Genomic DNA, 22,102 nt, shown 5'->3' with positions numbered 1-22,102 from the left:
AATATATACGTACATATATTTCCTAGCTCTATCTACTGAGAGGGACTAAAACTAATGACATACCAGTAACAACAAGCACACTCAGAGCCCATATCTTGGTGTCTTACACTGTTCTCCTATAAAGGGAACCAGGGATCCTTGGAGAAACAGCTGATTACAAGGGTGGGGCAGGGAATATACATGAGTCTGAGCCATCTTACATTGCCAAAAAGTAAGAAACTGTTAAAAACAAAATGAGGGGGACATATCAAAAGGACTCAGGAGACAACCAAAAAGAGTTCTCAATGGCTAAACTGGAACAATTTAAGCAATTTGGGTATTGGATTAAAACTCAGAGTGCAAAATAAATATCCATAAATCCATATTGATATTAAAAACTGCAGGGTAAAGATACAAATCTCCATACAGAAGGACTCCAAGTACTTTATGTAGCTACTCCCTCCCTCAAAAAGATGAAGCTTAACTCTTCTCCCCCTAAGTGTAGGCTGTATTTAGTGATTTGCTTTCAGAAAGCACAACATGGAAAGGTGGGGAAAAGTGACTTTATAATAGAAAAACATAGAAAACATTACCACAGCCAGGTGATCAAAGTTAATATCACCAATGATAAGTCATGCTAGTATCATGGATACTTCATCCTCCCCCAAATCCATAACCCAGTCTAACCACGAGAAAGACATCAGACAAACTTAAATTGAGAAACACACTACAAAATACCTGATCAGCCCTCCTCAAAACTGTTACGGTCATCAAAAAAACAACAAAGTCTGTGAAACCGTCAGAGATCAGAAAATTGTGCTTAAAGGGACATGATGATAAAATGGCATGTGGTATCCTGGATGAGATCATGGCACAGAAAAGAGACATTGGGGGAAACTAGTGAAATCCAAATAAATTGTGGAGTTTAGTTCATAGTGATGCACCAGTGTTGGTTCCTTAGTCGTGACACATGTACCATGGTAATGTAAGATGGTAACAAAAGGAGAAACTGGGTGAGGAGTACACAGAACATCCCAACTATCTTTGTAACTTTTTATAAATCTAAAAATAGTCTAAACGTTGTTTTAAAATAAAGTTTATTTTGTTAAATCTTAATTAAAATTTTTTAAATAATTTTTTAAACGTCATAAATTTTAAAAGATGAGTTTAAATCTTGGCCAAATAAACAAAAACGTACCTGTCTCCCAAAATAGCTGATTGCATTTTTGCAAACAATGTTGCTAAAAAAACTAGATCCCTTTACTGTCATATAAAATAGGGTTGGTTTCCAGACTTTTCTAAAACCCATTAAAATAAGTTAAATTATATTTTAAAAATACTTTGTCTAAAAATCTTGTTATAAAACATAGTCTGATTTAAATTTCATCTTTTATATGATCAATTCTTATAAAAGCAATATAGGTTATGCTATAGAAATGTTCTTTAAATTTTAATGCAAATATTGCATTATAGCATAATAGAAACAGCTAAAGAAATCTCAACACAAACAATACAAACCTACTGTAAAAATAGCAACTCTGCCCAGTAATTAACAGGAACCTTAAATTTTGGTTTTTGAAAGAAAAAAAAAAGTTTGTCAAACCTCATGTAACCACAGTTTCTACTGAAGGAAAAAAATCTGTGTTCCAAATCAAAACATCTTACATGATTAGCAGACTCCAGTAGCGTTAGCGAATCAACATCATAGCACTAACCAGAGACATGAGACCCCAAAAGAAAAATGTCAACATAATGACTACGAAATTAAAAAATGACAATGACTGACTTATTACTGTTCAAACTGAATGACATTCAAAAATGAAAACATTAACCGTGTGTGTGGGCAGTTTCTGCAAAAGGCCTTATAGTCTCTACTCAATCCTCTTTGAAGGTTTGAGGTTTTAGTTTTTACCGAAGGGAGAAAGGGGGTGGAACACCGGGTGAAAATAGACGCAGCAAGGAATAGAGAAGGGAAAGATGAACAAGTCTTAATAATGACATTGTCCATCTGGGTTTCCTATCACTCGGCACCTTCAATGCTTTCTTCCTTCCATCAACTTTGTCACCTCCTAACAATGACATAGAAGGAGAGGAGCATGAACTTTCCCATGTAGGGACAGTGGGAGATGGTAAGTCACCTATTCCTGAGGCACTAGAAGCAATACAGAAATCCAAAAAAGAATTTTAAGGATGCACAGGTGTTGAAAGAAAACTCTGATAACATTTGTGCATAATCTCTCACTATCTCTGTTTACTGCATTATTCTTACCTGTTTCAACTAGAAAATATTCAGTAACTTATAATACCAAACCTTTTCCTCAAGACCATAACTTTCACATACACATGTACTTACAGCATTGGTCTTTTATATCATATTTCATTCATTCACTCAACTATCACACCTCAAAAGAAAGACTGGAACCATGAATCTGGAATTCCTTGAAGTCCTTGGATAGCAAAAGTAAGAAGGAAGTTAGATAAGAGCTCTTCTTCCTTTGAAAACTTAGGGCAAAAGATGGCCCTTCTCTTGGCTCCCATCATTGAAGAATTCTTGTTTTCATGTGTGCTGTTTCTTTCTTTACTATATCTCCTCATTGGTCCCTTCCAATCTGCTAGTCTACCACTTCGGGGGTTGGGGGGTGGGGATGGCGAGGGGAATGGCAAGGGGAATGGGATGACGCTTTTCTATTTCATTATATTACCTCAATCAATCTGTCTAAAATCCACCTCCACGTCTTCTTTACTCAAGTTTCCCATCTCTCCAGGCCATCTACACCCAAAACTTTCCCTGTCATTAACCTAATTCACATCATTACCATTCACTCTGAAACTGGTACACCATCGTTCAGATAATCTGAAATATCATGCTGAGGATTAACTGTCCACCCTACATCACATCCACTTATCCCCCATAGGACTAAGAGGTGGTGCTGCCACCAAGTAGCTCACTATCTACACTTCTGTTGAAACATCTTCAATGGTTCCCTTATTTCTATCATATTTCATTTAGACCCTGAAGACAGTTTCTGAAGACATATTTTGGTCTCACTTACCTCTCTATAGCAAAACATAGTGGCTACAAAGCATGGGCTCTGGAGTTAAGACTGCCTGAATTCAAATCCAGGTTTCACCACGTACTAGTTGTATGACTTTGGGCCTATTCTTGACCCTTCTTTTTGTGCCTCAGTGTCTAAATCTGTAAAATGGAAACAGCAACCTTCTAAGTCTGTGAGGTTTAAAATGAGAATATATAAAGTGCTTTTGTAAAACCATGCCCAGTACACAGTAAGTACTCCATAAATGCTATTTGCTACTATTATAATTATTGTTGTTATTAATATACACTATTTCCCAATACAAATCATTTGACGTAATTTGACATATTTCCTACATGATTCCTTCTTCCTTATTTGTCCCCCTGTCAGGTCTTCATTCTGCAATATTCTCCTCAACTACAATGCCATTCCACTTAACCTATTTAAATCTAAACCACATTTTAAGGCTCAGCTTTCACTGTTTCTTCTAAAAAGCCTTTCCTGGGCCAGCCCCATGGCTTAGCGGTTAAGTGCGCGTGCTCCGCTGCTGGAGGCCCGGGTTCGGATCCTGGGCGCGCACCGACGCACCGCTTCTCCGGCCATGCTGAGGCCGCGTCCCACATACAGCAACTAGAAGGATGTGCAACTATGACCTACAACAATCTACTGGGGCTTTGGGGGAAAAAGGAGGAGGATTAGCAATAGATGTTAGCTCAGAGCCGGTCTTCCTCAGCAAAAAGAGGAGGATTGGCATGGATGTTAGCTCAGGGCTGATCTTCCTCATACACACACAAAAAAGCCTGTCCTATTTGGCCGTGGACTACAATCATTTTCTGATCTTCTGAACTTTTATCAAAAATCACATAATTCAATACATAATCACAAAATGCTCCACATTACTTAATGCTTTAATTAAACTACTTAGCACTATCCCCATATCTAGTCTGCCACCTCCTTAAGAGGGATCACATCCTCTGCATCAGCCACGGTACAAAGCTCAGCAGAGATGCTCATAAATACCCCTGAGGAACACACTAAGAGAAGGATAGGAATGATATGGTACTGCAGGATCAAACTCCTCAACAACAGACTACAGAAGATGTCACCATCTTCTCTTACCTTCTGAATCACTTGTAATCAGGATTCTTTGCTAACTATTCCAACCACTCCAGAAAATGGCTCTACAGACAGCAAGTACATCCTCCTAACCAGACTCAAGGGACTCCCATTCTTTACCTTCCCTAGTTCTCTGCTGTATCTGACTCCAAACTACCACTTTTTTTTTATTTTTTTGCGAGCAAGATCAGCCCTGAGCTAACATCCATGCCAATCCTCCTCTTTTTTTGCTGAGGAAGACTGGCCCTGGGCTAACATCCGTGCCCATCTTCCTCCACTTTATATGGGATGCCGCCAAAGCACGCCCTGACAAGCAGTGCATTGGTGCACGCCCGGGGTTCTGAACCCAGGCCGCCAGCAGTGGAGCGCACGCACTTAACCACTACACCACAGGGCCGGCCCCCAAACTAGCACTTTTTAATAACCTCAAATTATCTGTGTTTGAACAGAGTTACAGAGGAAAGACCACATAAAGACACTGGGAGAAGGCAGCCATTTATACACCAAGGAGTGAGGATTCAGAAGAAACTAACCGTTCCGACACCTTGATCTCAGACTTCTAGTCTCTGGAACTACGAGAAAATAAATTTCTATTGCTTAAGCCACTCAGTCTGTGATACTTTGTTATGGTAGCCCTAGCAAATTAATACAGGGAACCAAGAAATAGATCTATACAAATATAGTCAACTTATCTTTGACAAAGGAGCAAATGCAATTAAATGGAAAAAGGATGGTTTTTTTCAACAAATGGAACTCAAACTGTACATCCACATGCAAAAAAAGTGAATCTAGACACAGACCTTACACCTCTCACAAAAATTAACTCCAATGGATCACAGACCTAAATGTAAAATGAAAAACTATAAAAGTTCTAGAAGATAAGAGAAAATCTGGCTGACACTGGTTTGGGTTTGGCAATGAGTTTTTAGATATAACACCAAAAGCAGAATCAATGAAAAACTGTTAATTGATAAGCTGGACTTCATTAAATTAAAACCTCTGCTCTGCTAAAGATGCTATTAAGAGAAGGAAAAAACACGCCACAAATTGGGAGAAAACATTTTCAAAATACGTATCTGATAAAGGACTTGTATCCAAAATACACAAAAAACTCTTAAAACTCAACAAGAAAAACAATCCCATTTTTAAAAGGACAGAAAGATCTGAACAGACACCTCACCAAATAAGATGGCAAATACACATATGAAAAGATGCTCAACATCATATGTCACTAGAGAATTGCAAATGAAAACAACGAGATACTAACACATACCTATTAGAATGGCCAAAATCCAAAACACTGACAACATCAAATACTGGTGAGGATGCGCAACAACAGGAACTGGATTCACTGCTGGTGGAAATGCAAAATGTACAGCCACTCTGAAAGACAGTTTGGCAGTTTCTTACAAAGCCAAAAATAGTCTTACTAAACAATCTAGCAATTGCACTCCTTGGTATTTACTTAAATGAGTTGAAAAGTTATGTCCACATAAAGACTGCTCACAGATGTTTACAGCAGCTTTATTCATAGTTGCCAAAACCTGGAAGCAACCAAGATGTCCTTCAATAGGAGAACAATATATAAACTGTGTACAACCATTCACTGGAATATTATCCAGCAATAAAAAACAAATAAGCTATCAAGCTACAAAAAGACATGGAGGAACCTTAAATGCATATGGCTAAGTGAAAGAAGACAGTCTGAAAAGGCTACATACTGTATGATTCCAACTATATGACCTTCTGGAAAAGGCAAAACTAAGGAGACAGTAAAAAGATCAGTGGTTGCCAGAGGTAGAGGTGGGGGGTAGGAAAGAGCACAGAGGCAGAGCTCAGAATTTTTAGGGCAGTGAAAATACTCTGTATGATACCATAATGATGGATACATTTGTCTAAATCCATAGAATGTCCAATACCAAGAGTGAACCCTAGTGTAAACTACAGACTTCAGTAACAATGTATCAATATTGCTTCATCAATTTCAACAAATGTATCACACTAATGCAAGATGTTAATAATAGGGGAAACTGTGATGGTGTTTGGAGATGGAGGCCTTTGGGAGATAATCAGGGTTAGACGAGGTCATGATAGGATGAGCACCTTTCTAAGACGAGACACCAAGAGCTTGCTTGCTCTCACTCTGCCATGTGAGCATACAGTGAGAAGGTAGCCACCTACAAACTAGGAAAAGAGTCCTCACCAGAAACCAACCATGGTGGCACACCTTGATCTTAGACTTCTAGTCTCCACAACTGTGAGACAGTAAATTTCCGTTGTTTAAGCCGCATAGTCTATGGTATGTTGTTCTGGCAGCCTGAGCTAACACAGAATCCAACTGACCAAAGCTGAAATAGTTTGAGCATCAAAATAAATGATAGTGATGACTCAGAACCCAACGAATAAAATAAGAATCCATTAAGTCCAAAAATAAACAGAGAAGTAAAAGCTCTTCCTCACAAGAGAATGTCAACTGATAAATCTGAAGAAATTAATGGAGTCAGAAAACCACTATTTTGTAACCATCACAGTAATAATTCAAGTAAGAATCATCCACAGATGCTAACTAATGGGTACAAGTTAGATGATGAAGGAGATGTTATACAGTCTCAAAGTATCTCCCCACAAATTACTTTGAAAGAAACCTGGCAGATCCATGTTAACCAAGTGATCAAAGCTAACATTAATAACAGAACAAACCAACATCCCACGCCTCCTGAAATGAGTCACTGAGGACACAACATCACTTATACACACACCTGCCCAAAATGTGTAACCTGAATTTAACAAAAGGAAACACCAGATACACCAAAAATTGCATTCTACAAAATAAACCATGTGTACTCTTCAAAAACGTCAGTGTCTAGAAAGAAAAGAAGGGCCAAAAAACTATTCTAGATTAAAAGAGACTGAAGAGTCTTGGAAACTAAAAGCAATGTATGATCCTGGATTGGTTTCTAGACTAAGGGGAAAAATGCTATTATGGACATTAATAGGGCCATTGGTAGAATTTGAAGAATTTGAATAAGGTCTATTGATCAGATAATAATACTGCATTACTATTAAAATCTTCTGATTTTGATAACTGTAATGTGGTTTTATTTAAGTGAATACAGTCATGTGCCACATAATGATGTTTCGGTCAACAACAGACCTCATATACGATGGTCGTCTTGTAAGATTAGTACCATATAGCCTAGGTGCATACATAGTAGGCTATACCATCTAGGTTTGTGTAAGTACACTCTATGATGTTCGCACAACAATGAAATCACCTTATGATGCATTTATCAAAACGCACCCCCATCGTTAAGCAACGCATGACTGTTTATTTTGAGAAATATACATTGAGGTGCTTATGGGTAAAGAAGCATGCTGTCTGTAAGTTACTCTTAAATGGTTCAAAAAAATAATAATATGGGAGGAAGGGAAGGAAGGAAAGAAGCAGGGAAGGAAGGAAGGAAGGACAGAAGGAGGGAAGAATGGACAGAAGGAAGGAAGGAAGGACGGAAGGAGGGAAGAAGGAAGAAAGGAAGGAAGGACAGAGGGAGGGAGGGAGGGAAGGAAAGAAAGAAACCCTACCAAATAATGCTCACCAGGAAGAAAACTGAACCTGGAATGAAGGAGTAAGATGCCAAGAAACCATGGTGAGCAAAGAAATTGAAAACAAATTTTGGGTAAATGTAAAAGAGCACTGACTATATAAAACAATGATAATAAACATTTATCTGGGAGATATAAAAACAATGAGAACCAAAATAAGAGACGACAACAACACAAAACAGGAAGGCAGTAATTGAAATTAAGATTCTAAAGTCCACGTACTGACCAAAAAGAGAACAGAAAGCTACTGATTAACTTTATTATGCATGTTGAAATTTTAAGGTAGCCACCAAAAGTATAAAAATAAAATGTATAACTTTTAACCCAATGGGGGGAAATAAAACTCACTGAATACCATCCAAACAGCAACTCAACTAGGTTAGAAAGAAAAGATTAGCCCTAATGAATTTGGAAATAATATTATACTGTAAATCAAACGAGTTCACATTCTTCAGTTGGCATTCCTTTGTCTGTATCTTGGATATTTGAAACAGTATCTATCACGCTTCCCAATATGGACCCTTACTTTAGTCAGAACGGTTGTCTATGACCTCTTTGCCCACTTTGGCCCCGCAGCAGTATTTTTATCCATAACTACTCTTCTGGAATGGCTTCCCTCACAGTTCCCTGCAAATGTAAACCCAATATTTCTTACGCTCTTCCGGGAAGTCTTTATCAGATTAACCCCAACTCATCTTTCCCTTAAACTGAATTTCTGTTGTATTTACAACACGTTATTGCCCTTTTAATTGTTAAAATACTGCCTTAGAAATGTTCTATAGATGTTCCACTTAGGCATATTTTGTTTACTCAATCAGAGCATAAGCTCCTCAAAATTAGAAAGAAATTCTTTAGGATTTCCTAAACAATCAAGCACAGTGTTGTTTATTTTTCACTTAAGGAAGAAGCAAACTTTAGTTTTTTTTTTTAATAAGCTCAAAAAATATGAATTTTGCAAAATATGCACACATAAACATATATCTCATATAAAAATAAATCAGATTTCTAAGGACTTTGTTCTAATCTTTAGATAAGAAAGCTCAAGTGGATAACTTTTTAAATAGTCATTTTCCCTGTTTCCTTTTCTTTTCACTTTGCCAATTTTAAAAGGAATCCATATGCTTGGGGCTAAAAATGTACAAGGTTAAGTCAAAGGAAGTCAGAAATCACTAGTACAGTGACGATTTTAATAAAAACTGAAAATGTGGCTCACATTCCAATTACTGTACCACCTTGAAGAAGTATTAGGTAATAGTTATCTTTTACTAGAACATTAGCAGAAAAGGCTAGGGATAAAACTTATAAATTAAAAAGAAAAAAGGCAAAACACTGATGAGATAAATTAAAGAAGATCTAAATAAATGGGAAGAAATACTGTATTCATAGATCAGAAAACTCAATGCTGTTAAGATCTCAATTTTCCACAAATTCAGCTGCAGATCCCAAGAAATCCCAAGAAAATCCCAGCAGGCTATATACATGATAAAATGTCATAAAATTATGCACAAAGACATGAAAAAAATGGGTGCATGCAAAAAGTGGTGAAATCTAAGGGCTAGTTAACTACATTGTGCCAATCAATCTCCTGGTTTTGATAATGCAGTATAGTTATATAAAGATGTCACCAGAGGAGAAGCTGGGTGTTGGATACAAGACACCTCTTTTTGCAACTTCCTGTGAGTTTATAATTATTTCAAAATAAAAAGTTAAAATCTCAGCAGGCTTTTTTACGTAACTGGAAAAGCTGATTCTAAAATTTATATGGAAAAAGCAAAGGACCTAGAATAGACAGAACAATTTTGAAAAAGTAGAACAAAGTTGGAAGACTCTCGCTACCCAATTTCAAAACTTTTCTATAAGGCTACAGTAAGCAAGACAGTGAGGTATCAGTGAAAAGTACAGCCATACAGCTCAACAGAATAAAACAGAGTCTAGAATATACCCACACATGTATTGTCAACTGATTTTTGTCAAAGGTGCCAAGGCAATTCATTTGTGATTCATTTATATGAAGTTCTAGAAGATCTTCTTCTTTTTTTTTTTTTTTTGTGAGGAAGACCAGCCCTGAGCTAACATCTGCCAATCCTCCCCTTTTTTTTGCTGAGGAAGAGACTGGCCCTGGGCTAACATCCATGCCCATCTTCCTCCACTTTATATGGGACGCCACCACAGCATGGCTTGCCAAGTGGTGCGTCGGTGCACGCCTGGGATCCGAACCAGCAAACCCCGGGCCGCCGCAGCAGAGCGCGTGCACCTAACCGCTTGTGCCACCGGGCAGGCCCCTAGGAGAGCTTTTATAGTGATAGCACTTAGAATAGCGATTCATGGGGGACGGAGGTGTGCGACTGACTGGGAAGGGACACAAGGGAACTTGCTGAGGTTAAGGAAATGTTCTAAGGGCGTGGGTTACACAGCTGTATATACGTCAAAACTCATCTAAGTGAAACACAGAAGACCTATGCATTTGATTGTAAGTAAGCTATAATTTCAAAAATATACAACAGCATACAAGTGTAAAATTTTTGTCTACAAAAACACTGGAAAAAATACATCAAAATACTAAGCGTATTTATCTCTTGAGAGTTAGATTATTGATCATTTTAACTGTTTTCTTATTGTCTATTTTTTTCTTTCAAAAATGTATATGTCATAATCAGAATAAAACAAACATTTAAAAAATTTATGCCTGAATAAAAACATCTAGTTTATATTCTACTGTTCCACTCACTAATTTCTTATATCAATTACCCTCCAAATCTGTAGCATTTTTCTTCAACAGGAAGATACATCTTTGCATGCCCTCCTCATAATCCCTCAGTAAGAGCTAGGAGAAAGGAACTGACCCTTAACAGTTTCTATTAGTCCTAAAGACACTGCTTTAAGATTGTTATTCTTGAAAGTAGACCATTATCTTTAGCCATACACAAAAATTAAGTCAAAATGGATCAAAGACTTGGAGGTAAAACCTGAAACCATAAAACTCCTAGAAGAAAATACAGGCAGTTCACTCTTTGACAACAGTCTTAGAGGGATCTTTTCGAATTCCATGTCTACTCGGACAAGGGAAACAAAAGAAAAAATAAACAAGTGGGATTTCATCAGATTAAAGAGCTTCTGTAAAGTAAAGGAAATCAGGATCAAAATGAAAAGACAACCCACCAGGTGGGAGAAAATATTTGCAAATCACATATCCAACAAAGGGTTAATCTCCATAATATATAAAGAACACACACACCTGAACAAAAAAAAAAGAACAAACAACTCGATCAAAAAATGGACAGAAGATATGAACAGACATTTTTCCAAAGAAGATACACAGATGGCCAATAGGCACACGCAAGGATGTTCAACATCACTAATCATGAGGGAAATGCAAATCAAAACTACACTAAGGTATCACTTTACACCCATTAGAATGGCTATAATCACTAAGACAAAATACAACAAATATGGGAGAGGATGTGGAGAAAAGGGAACCCTCATACACTGCTGGTAGGAATGCAAACTGGTGCAGACGGAAAACAGTATGGAGATTCCTCAAAAAATTGAAAATAGAAATACCATATGATCCAGCTATCCCACTACTGGGTATTTATCCAAAGAACTTGAAATCAACAATCCAAAGAGGCTTATGCACCTGTATGTTCACTGCAGCATTATTCACTATAGCCAAGAAGTGGAAGCAACTCAAGTGTCCATCAACTGATGATTGGATAAAGATGATGTGGTATATATACACAATGGAATACTACTCAGCCATAAAAAAGACAAAATGGTCCCATTTGGAACAACATGGATGGACCTTGAGGGTATTATGTTAAGTGAAATAAGCCCGATGGAGAAAGACAAACACCGTATGATTTCACTCATATGTGGAAGATAAACTAATACACGGACAGAGAGAACAGTTTGGTGGTTACCAGGGGGAGAGGGGTTGGAGGGTGGGCACAAGGAGTGAAGGGATACATTTATATGGTGACTGACAAATAATAACGTACAACTGAAATTTCACAGTTAAAAACTATTATGCCCTGGGCCGGCCCCGTGGCTTAGCGGTTAAGTGCGCGCGCTCCACTGCTGGCGGCCCGGGTTCGGATCCCGGGCACGCACAGACGCACTGCTTCTCCGGCCATGCTGGGGCCGCGTCCCACATACAGCAACTAGAAGGCTGTGCAACTATGACATACAACTATCTACTGGGGCTTTGTGGGGAAAATAAATAAATAAATAAAATCTTTAAAAAAAAAAAAAAACTATTATGCCCTCAATTTAAAAAAATTGTTATTCTCCACAGAAAAATGAAAAAAAGTTATTAGTAGTGTTTTTTTAGAGTAACCACAGCAAGAGAATGAAAGGTCTCAGAGAAATCTCTTAATTTTCTAATAAAACATCCAAACTTCATCATAGCTCCCCCTTCCCAACTTTACTGTCTTTGTAACTCATATCATTCTCCCACTATTAATTTATTTAAACAGATATTTATAAAGTGCCTATTATGTGCTCCTCAATCAGGCTTAAAATTGTGAAGTCTTCGAATCATCTTTCTCCATGCCCATATTTCTTCACAAAGCCCTGTCAAAGTTTTCTCCAAGATGGTTCTCACCTGTTTCTCCCTTTCCATTCGTTACTTCTATTTGCCTTGTCTGGCCCATCACCCATATAATCTTCTAGCATAATTCTGTGAGTCCCTGGGACTCTTTTTTGAGAGTCTGAAAGGTCAAAACTATTTCATAATAGTTTAATATAAACTATTTAAACTAGTAGTTTAATATATACTATAATATAAACTATTATAATAGTTTATAATAGTTTCCTAATAATATAAAGTGTGTTATTTGTCCCCTCTTACTGTGTTGACATTTGCATCAATAGTGCAAAAGCCAATGGTGGTAAAACTGCTAGTGCCTTAGCACGAATCAAGGCAGCCGCCCCACCATGTACTAGCAGTCACTGTATTCTTCACTGCCATGCACTCAAAGCGAAAAAAAAAAAAAGCCAATTTTACTTAAGAATGCCCTTGTTGAAGCATAAACATCATTGATTTTACTAAATCTTGACCCTTGAATACGTCATTTTAATATTGTATTTGATGAAATACACAAAGTACAACTGTCTCAAAGAACAGCACGTGTGATTGTTAGTTTCAAACTGAACTAGCCACTTTTTCCACAGAACACCATTTTTACTTCAAAGAACTGACAAACTGATTATTCATGCTTAGATATTTGACATTTCCTTAAAAATGAACTAAATGAATCTGTCACTTCAATGAAAATAACCAACAGCATTTGTTGCAAGTGATGCATTTAGTATTTTCAAAGAGAAATTTGAATCTGGGAAACTTGTATCTATCATCAATACTTTAAGACTTTTCTAATGAGATTAAGTGACGATTTTCGATATTATTTAATGATATACGGCAACTTTAGGAAGATATGGATAACTCAATGAATCTATATTTTCTAAATGACCAATGTATGATGTTAAAAAAATCATTCCAGAGTAAAAAAGATCCATTTTAAGTCAAAGAAGAGACCAATAATTAGCATTTTAACATAATGGTAGAAAAGGTTCATTGATAGGGTCTTAGATTCCACACTGTAACTAACTTGTAAAAAGCAACAAATTGTCAAGTTGTGGAACAGTATCAAGAAAAATACCCACAATTATCTGAAAAGGCTATTAAAATATTCTCTTTTTCCAAATACATACATGTGAGAGACCAGATTTTCTTTATATATGTCAACAAAACAAAAGATCCCAATAGATTGAAGAAGCAGAATTGAGAATCTGGTGTCTTCTATTTAACCAGATATCAAAGAGATCTGCAAAATGTACAATAACGCCACTCTCCTCATTAAATTTTTTGTTTGGAAAATAGTTATTTTTCAAAAGAATGTTAATGTTAATAATAACCATTTATGTTAACATGTAATATGTTTATTATTCTTTTTAATAAATTGATATTTTAAAAAATTTCTCAGGTATAATTGCTAATATAGTCAATAGCAATAGATATAACTAATATAAACAACTTCGGGGTTCTCAATAATTTTTAAGAGTATAAAGAGGTTCTGAAACAAAAAAGTTGGAGGGCCGGCCCCGTGGCTTAGCAGTTAAGAGCGCGCGCTCTGCTGCTGGCGGCCCGGGGTTAGGATCCTGGGCGCGCACCGACGCACCGCTTCTCCGGCCATGCTGAGGCGGCGTCCCACATACAGCAACTAGAAGGATGTGCAGCTATGACATACAACTATCTGCTGGAGCTTTGGGGAAAAAAATAAATAAATAAATAAAACTCTTTAAAAAAAAAAAGTTTGAGAATCTCAAATTCTATTTAGCAGATATTTCTTTCCTTCTTCTCTGATCCATTTTCCTTATGATTGCCAGAGTAATCCTGAGCACTTTCAACATTATTACTCCTTGCAGAAAAGCCTTAGAGCTCCTAACCTCCTACCACTTCATATTTAAATGAGTTTACCGGGCTTTCAGGAAGTCTATAAATTGGCCCTACCTTACCTAGCAAATCTTATTCTCCATGCTCCCCAACACAAACCTTCCACGTTAGTTAATCCTCTCTTCTAGTCCCCGAGCCTTTACCCATGTAGTTACAGCCACCTGAATGGCCCTCCTCCACACCCTCTTCCCTCCTCTGCTTTTCTCCTCTCTCTCCCTGCCGCCTCCAACAGAATTAACTAAACTCTCATCCTCAAGGGCCAGAGGGCAAAAAGGACAGTGCCTTGAATGTAAGGCTTAGAAGTTTGTACTTTAGTCTAGGCAATGAAAAGAAGATTCTTTGAGCAGGGGAAGGTGGATAATTTATACAGAAAGAACTTTCTCTTACCATCTCAAATTTCCAAGAAAAGTTTAAACAAACATAATAAATGTTTTATTTGAACATACCTAAATTTATAGTGAAATCTAAAATTCTTCCACAGAGTTTAAGGACTAAGGTAGGCAATACATTGCCACATGAGAAATCTAAACCTATAATCTCAGGTCAAGGCAGCTGAAACTCTGAAATGTGGCATCTTCCAGAACAGAAAAAGACTGTAAAAAAACAAAGCTAAAGCAGAAAACAAACATGATTTCATCTCTTGAATCTAAGGCCTTTTGATATTGGTGAACAAAGTCCACTTCCTAAAAGTCAAATTTAATCATATCTTCAAAAGAACAAAATAAAAGCAATATGTAATAGCTACATATATTCATTAGTCACTAAAAGTCTTTAGTTTAAAATGACAGAGTATCTTCATATGCATATAATAGTTATAAACATTAATTAATATGCAGAAGATACTCACTTAAGCCCACTGATTTAGTTTAGGTCCAGTAATAATCCACAATGCTTAACTCATTCTGTACCCATTACTGCCAGAGCTCTAGGTCAAGCCCAGTGCCACCTCCTCATAAAACTTCATTTCTCCCAACCAGAAACAATGATCTTCCTCTAAACTCATGTAGCATGTGGTTTGTTCCTCTCATGTCAGTACGTTCATTCATTCCACAAATATTTACTGAGAGTCTAATATGTGTCCGGCACTCTTCTAGGCTCTGGGGATATAGTGGAAGAAAACAAAGCCAGTGGCTCCCTGGATGCACACACTAGTGGGGGCAGAAAGGTAATAAATAAATACAAAGTGACACATACCATAATGAAAATTAGGAAGAGTAAGGAGCCGAGTTGAATTTTCTATGAAGCTAACAAAACTTAAAGTTCAGGCTCCCCTCACTTGCATGGGCCTCTGTGAGTGTTGAAAGTTAATGGGACACATGTAGAACGTTGTAGGTGGGGAGGAACAGCCAGGTTGCTAATAGGAAACATTTTATGAGAGCATTTTCTGATTAAGTGCCTAAAGAGATCTCAGAAGAAAAAGACCTGACTCTAAGGTTACAGCATTAGTTGGGACATCTTTTCTCATCCTAAATAAATATTCACTTCATACCAAACCTTTTATTCTAATTTATTTTTCTTAATGAGTGCCCCCAAAACTGTATAAACTTCAGGCCCTACAAAAATCTAGATCCACTCCTGGTAAAGACAGAAAGTGAGGGTGGGGGGCTGTTTTTTTACAAGGTGGTAAGGAACAGATGCATTAAAAGGTGACATTTGAGCTGAGACCTGAGGGAAATGAAGAAGCAAACCACACAGATATTGGGGGAGGGAGAACTCAGGCACAGACAGCAAGTGCAACAACCCTGAGGCAGAAGTATGAGGAGGAGGGCAGGTAAAGGACAGTAGTAGGAGAAATATATAGTAATAAATAACCCTAGGTACTAACAGCGATTAACAGTTACAAGTATTATATGTCTGACACTGTTCTAAAAACTTTTCTAAGCATCTCCTTTTTCCAATTGAGGAAACTGAGGCACTGAGAGAAAGATTAAGTAATTGGCTAGTGAGTGGTGAAACTAGGCAGTTGCACTCCAGAACCCAGGTCTAAAATCACTATGCTATGCTACAGAGAGGTTAGTTGTCCAAATCATGGAGTGTCTAGATACTTATTAAAAGATATTTACTATGCTAGAAAAGAGGAAATCAACAAGGTTTTGATCTCAAACTATGATGGCTAAAAGCAAGTACACATTTTATGTCCCTGTAAACAATGACTACCAAGTCTTGTCATTTTTGCTTCTCCACCCACAGAACCTAATACATTTCCTTTCATATTATAGCTATCCAAGGTAGGATGGTTGCTCAATGTACTCTCCAGAGAGAACTACCAAACTATTCATTCTCAATACAAAATAATGCATTGGATGTTCTTTCACAAGTAAATATATATACAGATCAAATCTTGGAGGTAAGTACCTCCTTTAGGGAATCATATCCATATCCAAGTCAGATAAGCTGTTTTTTTTTTTTTAAGTGCTCTAGAGAAATTATCCCACAATCTGTTCCATTATCATTTTCCATCTCAAATAACCAATGATGCTGGGAATTTCTTCCTTAATTTACCTTAAATATTCAAACAATCTTTCTGAAGTTTAGGATCAGTTCCTCTGGTCCCTCTAGACTTTGTCCTCCATAGAAGTAAAAATGAGCATAACCCCAGATAACCAGGTTTTATTTTCCTTCAGCTGTTCTTTTCTAACTGCTTAAGGTCTTCATGTCCCTCATCAGAGGTGAGATTTCAAAACTGAGTTCTCCAGAAAGGTTCTTATAAATCTTGACTATAATTAAAAAATTAGTGTTTGATGATATTATTCAGAAGACCTTGAAAGATGCAGAGTTACAAATAAGCCAACACATGATTCACTAAATATTTGAACATACAAGTTAATTTCCTGATTTTACTGCCCAATCTTCAATTTTTCTCCAGTCAGCTTTCATAAGAGACTCCAAGTCTGTTTACACGACTACCACGTGAATGCTACTTTGGAGTTCAGCAACACTGCAGCCTCTGCTTCAGAGGGAATGGCTTCCAAACATACATAGATAATATCAACACCAACATTTATTTCCAAAGCACATTCTCCAAGACACTAGTTCTAAGGACAAGTAACAGGCATTACAGAGAAAAAAGAATCCCACAGTCAAGTAAGTCTGGAGTTTTGCTGGGTTAAGCAAAGTGTAACAGGTTCCTTTCCCATAGGATTTCTCAGTCTTTAATATACTCATAGTACTGCTTTTCCTGGAGCACCCCGGCCACACTTTGGAAAATGCCCATGAACTCCAGTCCAGAAGTAAAAGATGGTTCCAAGGCTTCAAGCCTTATTAGCAAACAGTCAATATTAGAGCTTTTGACAAAAGTGGGATATGGGGAGAGGCACACATGTGGAGGAAGATGTAGTCTGTGAGATCAGCTGGAGACAATGGGCTAGAACTCAGGAGAAAGCACAAGGCTGGAAACATCTAGGAGTCGTTCACAGGGACTAGGCTAAAGCCATAAGCCTAGATAAAATACTTTCTCAGAAACACATTAAGACTGTTCCTTCAGGGCCGGCCCCGTGGCTTAGCAGTTAAGTGAATGTGCAACGCTGCTAGCGGCTGGGGTTCGGATCCCGGGCGCGCACCGACGCACCGCTTCTCCGGCCATGCTGAGGCCGCGTCCCACATACAGCAACTAAAAGGGTGTGCAACTATGACATACAACTATCTACTGGGGCTTTGGGGGAAAAATAAATAAACAAATAAAATTAAAAAAAAAATACATTTAAAGACTGTTCCTTCAAAACATCCTTTGCCTTTCCCTATCTCCAGCTTTAGTATGTTGTGCTTCTCTCTAGCAATAACAGAAAAACATCAGGACATGAAGGCTTTTAAGAATAGGAATGATACAAATTAAATTGGAAAAATGCCTGAGAAAAGATAGCACAATGCATGAGACAATCATACTAATGTTGATAATGTAATCTGGTATAGAACTCCCTAATTTCTCCAAAAATACTCTTTCAAATGACAAGCCTATACATAATTCATTCTTTTGGGGAGGGATCATGGACCTTTTTGAGAATGTAATATATGCTATAAGCCATCTCTCCCTAAAAACACTCATACATAATATTAAGCCTTTTAATTTCAGAGGGCTTCATGGGCCTCCTGAGGCCCAATACGGAGCTCTCTCTAGTTGTCAACGCGTAGGTCCCTAGGTAATCCCTGCTGCAGATACTTCATCTGACTGACAGATAAAGCCCACAGTTATAGGACATTTAAAAGTACGTATGACTTTTTTCAAACTATATTTTCATGTACTTTAAGACAGTGCAGAGTAAATATTTATAATTGCAACTTCTGGCCTAGAAAAAATATAAACTTATTTGTTGAGTAAAATTCAAGTCATTTATTTAACACCATAAGCAGAAGGGCATATGATGGTAATAATACCTTCACAAGAACACAGCTGTGAGAGACTAAATGATTTTACAAGGCCACGTAGCTAATAAATTCCAGATCTTCCACATTCTAGTTCAGTGCTTTTTAACTAAGCCATGCCACCTTAGATATAATAAGCATATTATTACATCGGGTAGGATACAATTTTCAAAATTAAAAATCCCTTAAAACACCAACCTTCTAAGAATGACTATAAATAATTAGGTCTCTAACTTATTTACTTAATCCAATCATTCCGTTTTTAGCACTTAAACACTGACAAATTAAGGAGCAAATTATATACACTGGCTTTTAAAAACAAATCCCCTAATGCACTCCTCTCTAATCAACACAATTTGTACAAACAAGAAAAATCAAAAATAGCAAAACAAATACAAAAAATGTTATCTTTATAGCATGAACATGATTACAGACAAAAACACATATAGTTTAAGCTGTGGGTTATTTAGCAAGCAGAGGGTATGATGCCAAAAACCACAGCGAGTTTCTCTGCTTTGGGCCCCTGGTATTTGAAGAGTCTGGCAGGCGAGGATCAAGCATCTATTATCTGATGTCCACTTGGCAGACTCTACAAAAACAGTGAGGCCTGGCTGCACAGCAGGAGTTAGGTACTCCAACTACTACTTAAAGATCCACTCTAACTCAGAGTGTGGCTACAACTCAAATGCTGAACTAAGTGTGTGCCTCAGTTTCTCCACTGGAAATGGGATAATACATTATCTGCCTATATCCTGTCTTTAGACAAGCAGTACTGCCTACTGGTTAAGAACACAGTCTCTAAAGCTAACTGGTTTGAATTTTGGCTTTGCCACCTACCAACTTTAGCAAGTTACTATAACCTCCCTGTGCCTCAGTTTCTTCATCGCAAAATGGAGTTAGTAACAGTGTCTATTTCATAGGGTCGTTCTGAGGAGTAAGTTAACACATGGAAAAATCTTAGAGCAGTGCCTGGCAAGTAATCAACACTCTATAAATGTTAGCTTTTATTATCATCATTTTAAACAGATGACAAGATTAATCAATTTATACCTGTATTGCACTTAGATGTCCTTAGGAAATTACAGGCCTCAATTTTTTAACTTTTTAATCATGTGGCTTAACTACCAGCTGTTTTTTTTCTGATTATGGTAAACATGTAAATACATGGCCAATTATTCTTGTAAAGAACTGGAAAAGAACTTAGTGTACACACTGCCACCTAAAACTTATACATTACCAAAGTTTTAGTTAACTTTTCATCTGAATAACTAACCGCCCTTAACCAGTTCTAAGTTACTTGGATCCACTCACTTCAACTTTTACAATCACCACCAATTCCAAAACACAATAACGGCTATTCTTATCTGAACTACTGCAATGGCCTCCTTACTGCTCCTCCCCCTCCAGTCTGCACTCCCCACACTGCACTAGGTAGATCTTTTAAAAATCCAAATCCAACTTCACTCCCCTACTTAAAATCCTGCAATGGCTCCCCACTGTCCTAAGGAGAAGTCCAACGACCTCCTTACAAGACCTGAGTCCTGCACGATTTAGGGCCATCCTCCCTCTCCGGCTGCTCAGGCCACATAGGCATTCTTTCAAATCCTTACCCCATTCCCTCTGGCCTCAGAGCCTTCACAGATTGTGCTCCTTCTATCTGGCATAATCCCCTCTCCTCATTGCCTCTGACTCCCCAAAGAAGATCAGGTCCTCCTGCTACATGCTCTCATAACCCTAATCCTAATCTTCTCTTCTCCTCTGCAGCACAAAATAAAACTGCAATAATATACTTAAATGGTTGTTTAATGCTGTTCTTGTCTAAAAAAAAGTATCAACTGCAAATAAGATTTGGGAACATACCTATCTTTTACTGCTACAATCCAAGCGCTTTGACGCCCAGTACCTTATACACAGCAGGTGTGCACAACACACTTGTACTGTCTACGGGGAAAAGTGATGTGACGATGGAAAGCAAGTCATCCACAAATGCAAAATACTGGCTGCACTGTACTAAATATCTAAGTTATCATATGCAATACATTGGAGTAAAAGTAAAAATCTATTACTAAAACGTGGACAAAATGAAGTTACGACTAAACTTTCCAAAGTAAAATTAAGTTTCTTTGTGCGCCCTCAGGTGTTATGTGAAACAGGAGGAGGGCCACTTCGGTTACCAGGAAGAAGATACACAACTAAATCAAGACTGCTGCCACATTTGGCACTATCCTCCTTCTTGGCAGTCTCTGCGAGGCCAAGAGTTGAGCTGGCCAGGGAAGAGGGATTTATCTCCCACATTTAGAAGTGGTCCGTCTACAACAGGAATGCTGTACTACTAAGGGACTTTGAATTCTAACTTTGTCAAACCAGTACCGTCCCTAAGTATTCAATTCACTGGGGGAAAAAAAAAAAGCTGAATCCTATGTGTCACTAACAAAGTCAAGTTTAGTGAGGCATCACAGTCCAAGCCGACTTGGAGAAAACAAAGTTGGTGTTTCCTCCAAAAAAAAAAAAAAAAAAATCATACCAACTAGATCTCTTTTACAAAAGAAAGTTATTACTCGGAAAATTAAAAGAAAGTGGTATGCGGATGCTAAGAGGCTAAGGGTTGAGGGACTGTCGATGGAGAATGCCCAGTGTAATAACTACCACCGGGCCTGGTGGGGAGCAGTTCCCAACCGACAGCGAACAATCCTAGGTCCGTCTGAAGCACGCAGGTTTGACATACGCCAAACCCCTGCTGTCTGGTTCGTCGCACTGACCCTGCCAATGCAACAAACGCCCAGACCCTCTCTGCGCTACGGCGATCGGAGGTGCCCGCTCGCGTTCCGCCCTTCCCAGGAGAGGCCCGTCCAGGAGAGGGCTCAGGTAAGGACTCGGAGGTCTCGGGGTTCAACATTTGGCCCTTTGTTCGCTCGAGGCGCAGAGCCCTGGGCGCCCGCTCCTCCTCCTCCCCCACTGCTCCCAGCGCCAGCGGCTCCCGCGGAGAGGCAGCGCGGACTCCGACGCCGGGCTCGGCGGCGCCCCCAGCCCTCCCCGCTGCGGGTGGGACCCCGCGGCCTCGGCGGCGCGCAGCCCCTCGCCTTTACCTTGTAGACGTCGCCGTAGGTGCCGCTGCCGATGCGCTGAATCAGCTCGAAGTCCTCCTGCGGGTTCCGGCGGGACAGATCAAAGCCGGGGTTCATGGCGGGCCCCGGGTGCCCCCCGCCTCCCTCCCGGGCAGGGGAGGGGGGGCGCTCAGGGGGCCACACGGAGAGTGGGAGCCGCGGCCGGCCCCCTGCTCCCCCGGCAGTCACAATCGCCCGGCTCCACGCTGCGGCCGCCGCCGCCGCTCCCCTCACGCCGCCGCCGCGGACGACGACGACCGGCCTCAACCGTCCCCGCCCCCCGCAGCCCGCGGCCGCGCCGAACCCCGGTCACACCCACAGGGAGAGGGGAACGATCGCAGCCCCTCGCTCGGGGTGAAACTCCAACATGGCTTCCGCCTTCGCCGCTCCTCCCCCTCCCCTTACTCCGGCTCCTCTGCCCTCCTCCCCCTTTTCCCGGCTCCCGCCCGACT

General features: G+C 39.0%; 1 protein-coding gene across 5 annotated transcripts in view; it reads right to left on the bottom strand.

Annotated features, from left to right (window-relative positions):
• Positions 1 to 21,869, bottom strand: part of MAP4K3 (mitogen-activated protein kinase kinase kinase kinase 3) — a 200,310-nt gene extending 178,441 nt beyond the window's left edge. For all 5 annotated transcript variants that reach the window (XM_058551375.1, XM_058551376.1, XM_058551377.1 and 2 more), the window contains exon 1: positions 21,633 to 21,869. In XM_058551375.1, coding sequence (XP_058407358.1) covers positions 21,633 to 21,728 — 96 coding nt within the window. In that variant the 5' untranslated portion in view covers positions 21,729 to 21,869. The remainder of the gene's footprint in view (positions 1 to 21,632) is intronic.
• Between the last annotated feature and the right edge of the window lie 233 nt (positions 21,870 to 22,102).

This window comes from Diceros bicornis, chromosome 12 (assembly GCF_020826845.1).
Source record: "Diceros bicornis minor isolate mBicDic1 chromosome 12, mDicBic1.mat.cur, whole genome shotgun sequence".
In the NCBI taxonomy this organism is placed as follows: Eukaryota; Metazoa; Chordata; class Mammalia; order Perissodactyla; family Rhinocerotidae; genus Diceros; species Diceros bicornis.
Note: the sequence above shows the minus strand (reverse complement) of the source record. Positions and strands in the feature narration are given on the sequence as shown.